Source organism: Pollachius pollachius (genome assembly GCF_949987615.1).
Source record: "Pollachius pollachius genome assembly, chromosome: 7".
Taxonomy (NCBI): Eukaryota; Metazoa; Chordata; class Actinopteri; order Gadiformes; family Gadidae; genus Pollachius; species Pollachius pollachius.
This window is the reverse complement of record NC_136940.1, coordinates 25,597,920-25,602,919: the sequence shown is the minus strand read 5'-3', so window position 1 is coordinate 25,602,919 and position 5,000 is coordinate 25,597,920. Positions and strand designations below refer to the sequence as shown.

Below are 5,000 nucleotides of genomic sequence, written 5' to 3'. Positions count from 1 at the left end.
CGGGGAGGTGGTGAACGCCACGGACAAGGTGGCGCTGGGCAGGGAGTGTGGGCGGGGCCTGGTGCGGATGCAGTACTGCTCTCACTGCAGGGGGCTCACCCTGATCCGCCCCTGCAACGGCCTGTGTGTCAACATCATGAGAGGATGTCTGGTGAGTCGGGAACCGAGGGGTTCACACACGGCCAGGTGCTGCCGTTAAAGGGGCGGTACCTACACACGGCCAGGTGCTTCTGTTAAAGGGGCGGTATCTAGACACGGCCAGGTGCTGCCGTTAAAGGGGCGGTACCTACACACGGCCAGGTGCTGCCGTTAAAGGGGCGGTACCTACACACGGCCAGGTGCTTCTGTTGAAGGGGCGGTATCTACACACGGCCAGGTGCTTCTGTTAAAGGGGCGGTACCTACACACGGCCAGGTGCTTCTGTTAAAGGGGCGGTACCTACACACGGCCAGGTGCTTCTGTTAAAGGGGCGGTATCTACACACGGCCAGATGCTGCCGTTAAAGGGGCGGTACCTACACACGGCCAGGTGCTTCTGTTAAAGGGGCGGTACCTACACACGGCCAGGTGCTGCCGTTAAAGGGGCGGTACCTACACACGGCCAGGTGCTTCTGTTAAAGGGGCGGTACCTACACACGGCCAGGTGCTGCCGTTAAAGGGGCGGTACCTACACACGGCCAGGTGCTGCCGTTAAAGGGGCGGTACCTACACACGGCCAGGTGCTTCTGTTGAAGGGGCGGTATCTACACACGGCCAGGTGCTTCTGTTAAAGGGGCGGTACCTACACACGGCCAGGTGCTTCTGTTAAAGGGGCGGTACCTACACACGGCCAGGTGCTTCTGTTAAAGGGGCGGTATCTACACTAGGCCAGGTGCTGCCGTTAAAGGGGCGGTACCTACACACGGCCAGGTGCTTCTGTTAAAGGGGCGGTATCTACACACGGCCAGGTGCTTCTGTTAAAGGGGCGGTACCTACACACGGCCAGGTGCTGCCGTTAAAGGGGCGGTACCTACACACGGCCAGGTGCTTCTGTTAAAGGGGCGGTATCTACACACGGCTAGGTGCTGCCGTTAAAGGGGCGGTATCTACACATGGCCAGGTGCTTCTGTTAAAGGGGCGGTATTTACACACGGCCAGGTGCTTCTGTTGAAGGGGCGGTATCTGCACACGGCCAGGTGCTTCTGTTAAAGGGGCGGTATCTACACACGGCCAGGTGCTTCTGTTAAATGGGCGGTATCTACACACGGCCAGGTGCTGCCGTTAAAGGGGCGGTACCTACACACGGCCAGGTGCTTCTGTTAAAGGGGCGGTACCTACACACGGCCAGGTGCTTCTGTTAAAGGGGCGGTACCTACACACGGCCAGGTGCTTCTGTTAAAGGGGCGGTATCTACACACGGCCAGGTGCTGCCGTTAAAGGGGCGGTACCTACACACGGCCAGGTGCTTCTGTTAAAGGGGCGGTACATACACACGGCCAGGTGCTTCTGTTAAAGGGGCGGTATCTACACACGGCCAGGTGCTGCCGTTAAAGGGGCGGTACCTACACACGGCCAGGTGCTTCTGTTGAAGGGGCGGTATCTACACACGGCCAGGTGCTGCCGTTAAAGGGGCGGTATCTGCACACGGCCAGGTGCTTCTGTTAAAGGGGCGGTATCTACACACGGCCAGGTGCTGCCGTTAAAGGGGCGGTATCTGCACACGGCCAGGTGCTTCTGTTAAAGGGGCGCTATCAGACTTTTTTATTTTTTTTGCATTACCGTCATAATAATAATAACATTAATACATTGCATTTTTATAGCGCTTTTCTCGCAATCAAAGTGCTTTACATAGGAAACAAACAACAAATAAATTTAAAAAAAAAAAGTTGATGGGGTAGGGAGGGGGGTGGTCTAGGAGCATTGCGTATTTTTTATCTCATTGTGAAATGTCAGCATACATACAGCAAACATGCATGTGTCTGTTATATTGGGGTGATGGGCTGTGAGGGTGTGTGTGTGTGTGTGTGTGTGTGTGTGTTATGCTTTTGCATGTGTGTGCGTGTTTGTGTGTGTGTGCGTGTGTGTGTGTGTGTATGTTTGTGTGTGCATGTCAACAGTCGCCGACCTCCAATCACTTGTAACGGCCACCATTGCCACCGTGCTCGTTAACCTCTTGAGACACAATGGGGGGGGAGACACAGACAGCTGAGATCCACTGGCTGCTGCTCTAGAGGATGGAGTGTTTGTCCACGTCAGTGAGATAGTCCGTCACAGTGAAGGCTCTTAGAGATGGACGGCCGCCGAGAGGAACGCTCCTCTCTGTTGTCATGTGCTGCTGAGACATGACACCCTGTGTTTGTACTGTTGTTGATTATCCACACCAAAGTATGTTATATTTTATATTTATTTTCATTAACTAAATTATTTCAAATTTTTTGCTTGTATGTATGTCATAAATATAAGGTATTTTAAGCCCTTCAAGACTGATTAAGGGCCATACCAATACAATTTAATTAAATTTAATATAATTCAATTAAATTCAGTTGAACTGAAATTGTATTCTAATAACTTGGTCACCTGGTAAATATACATGTGCAGTGTGTCTAACAGTCTAATCGGAAACTACGAATGCATTAGGATAGCAAAGAGATTTCCAACAGAAGCAAGCAGCTTGTCACACCCTTTCTGAAAAAATAAATAAAGCCTTGTTTTTTTATTCGTCACGTTCCTAAGAATGAGGCAGGACAGGACACCTTAAAGCATCAATAACTCCTACAGGCTTTCTGTCCACAGACATGCATCACGTATCTCTGCGTCCCTTCGCCCTGCTGTCCGTCTAGGTGGGGGTGTCTGAACTGGGGGGCCCCTGGACCAGCTCGGTGCTGCTGCTACAACGCTTAGCCGCGATGCTAGCCGCTAGCAGCGGCCCCAACACCATGGAGCTGGCCCTGCTGTCAGTGAGGAGCTACGTTAACGACGCCATACTGCACGCCCAGCTGCACGGGCCGCGCATCACAGCCACGGTGAGAGGAGGAGGACGGAGGAGGGAGGAGGAAGGAGAGGCACAGAGGGGAGGAAGGAGAGGCACAGAGGGGGAGGAAGGAGAGGCAGAGAGGGGGAGGAAGGGGAGGCACAGAGGGGGAGGAAGGAGAGGCACAGAGGGGAGGAAGGAGAGGCACAGAGGGGGAGGAAGGAGAGGCAGAGAGGGGGGAAGGAGAGGCACTGAGGGGGAGGAAGGAGAGGCAGAGAGGGGGAGGAAGGAGAGGCAGAGAGGGGGAGGAAGGAGAGGCAGAGAGGGGAGGAAGGAGAGGCAGAGAGGGGGGAAGGAGAGGCAGAGAGGGGAGGAAGGAGAGGCACAGAGGGGAGGAAGGAGAGGCACAGAGGGGAGGAAGGAGAGGCAGAGAGGGGAGGAAGGAGAGGCAGAGAGGGGAGGAAGGAGAGGCAGAGAGGGGAGGAAGGAGAGGCACAGAGGGGGAGGTAGGAGAGGCAGAGAGGGGGAGGAAGGAGAGGCAGAGAGGGGAGGAAGGAGAGGCAGAGAGGGGAGGAAGGAGAGGCAGAGAGGGGGAGGAAGGGGAGGCACAGAGGGGGAGGAAGGAGAGGCACAGAGGGGAAGGAAGGAGAGGCAGAGAGGGGGAGAAAGGAGAGGCAGAGAGGGGGAGGAAGGAGAGGCAGAGAGGGGAGGAAGGAGAGGCAGAGAGGGGGAGGAAGGAGAGGCACAGAGGGGGAGGAAGGAGAGGCACAGAGGGGAGGAAGGAGAGGCACAGAGGGGGAGGAAGGAGAGGCAGAGAGGGGGAGGAAGGAGAGGCAGAGAGGGGGAGGAAGGAGAGGCAGAGAGGGGGAGGAAGGAGAGGCAGAGAGGGGAGGAAGGAGAGGCACAGAGGGGAGGAAGGAGAGGCAGAGAGGGGGAGGAAGGAGAGGCACAGAGGGGGAGGAAGGAGAGGCAGAGAGGGGAGGAAGGAGAGGCACAGAGGGGAGGAAGGAGAGGCACAGAGGGGAGGAAGGAGAGGCACAGAGGGGGAGGAAGGAGAGGCAGAGAGGGGGAGAAAGGAGAGGCAGAGAGGGGGAGGAAGGAGAGGCAGAGAGGGGAGGAAGGAGAGGCACAGAGGGGAGGAAGGGAGAGGCAGAGAGGGGGAGGAAGGAGAGGCACAGAGGGGAGGAAGGAGAGGCAGAGAGGGGAGGAAGGAGAGGCACAGAGGGGGAGGAAGGAGAGGCAGAGAGGGGGAGGAAGGAGAGGCACAGAGGGGAGGAAGGAGAGGCACAGAGGGGAGGAAGGAGAGGCACAGAGGGGAGGAAGGGAGAGAAGAAGAAAGAAAGGAACTTTGTATACAGGATGGTAACTGATAATGGATCAGATTGCTAATATTTGATTCATTATGGACCTACTTATCCCGTTCTCTATAGAGCTGACAGTTAACAAGTAGTTTGCTCGGGGCCCTGGCATTGAGAAGGAAGAAATGAAGTCTTTCCAGGAGTCTTAAGTCTTCAAAGAGCTGTGGTCTTCCTAAAAACACATTCCTACTTAGAGAATTTAGTTGTTTCCTAAGTGTGTGTGCATGTGAGCATGTGTGTGTCTGTTTGTGTGTGTGTGTGTGTGTGCCTGTGTGTGTGAGAATACAGATTCAGTGTTTGACAAAGAGTATCGTTGGCGGGACAACCAATACCCAGAATGCAACCCGAGAAAGAGTGATGAGAAAGTTTCTGTGGCTAATCTCTTGACAAATAGATGACAAACACACACACACACGCACACGCACACGCACACACACACACACACACACACACACACACACACACACACACACACACACACACACACACACACGCACACGTACACACACACACACACACATACACACACATACACACACACACACAAATGCACACAGTGTTGGAAAAAGCAATAGAGTTGCAATCCAAATTCTGGAGAACATTCAGGACTGAGAGTAGATCCCTCAGAGCACTCTGGATACACACACACACACACACACACACACACACACACACACACACACACACACATAC

At 54.5% G+C, this 5,000-nt stretch overlaps 1 protein-coding gene across 1 annotated transcript in view; it reads left to right on the top strand.

Moving 5' to 3' along the window:
• LOC307077982 (glypican-5-like) overlaps window positions 1-5,000 on the top strand; it is a gene marked incomplete at both ends in the record, with an annotated part of 32,450 nt that overhangs the window by 5,982 nt on the left and 21,468 nt on the right. The window contains 2 exons of the mRNA XM_079739504.1: window positions 1-151; window positions 2,819-3,001. The exon at window positions 1-151 is cut by the window's left edge and continues 394 nt beyond it. Of these exons, the coding sequence (XP_079595630.1) occupies window positions 1-151; window positions 2,819-3,001 (334 nt within the window). The remainder of the gene's footprint in view (window positions 152-2,818; window positions 3,002-5,000) is intronic.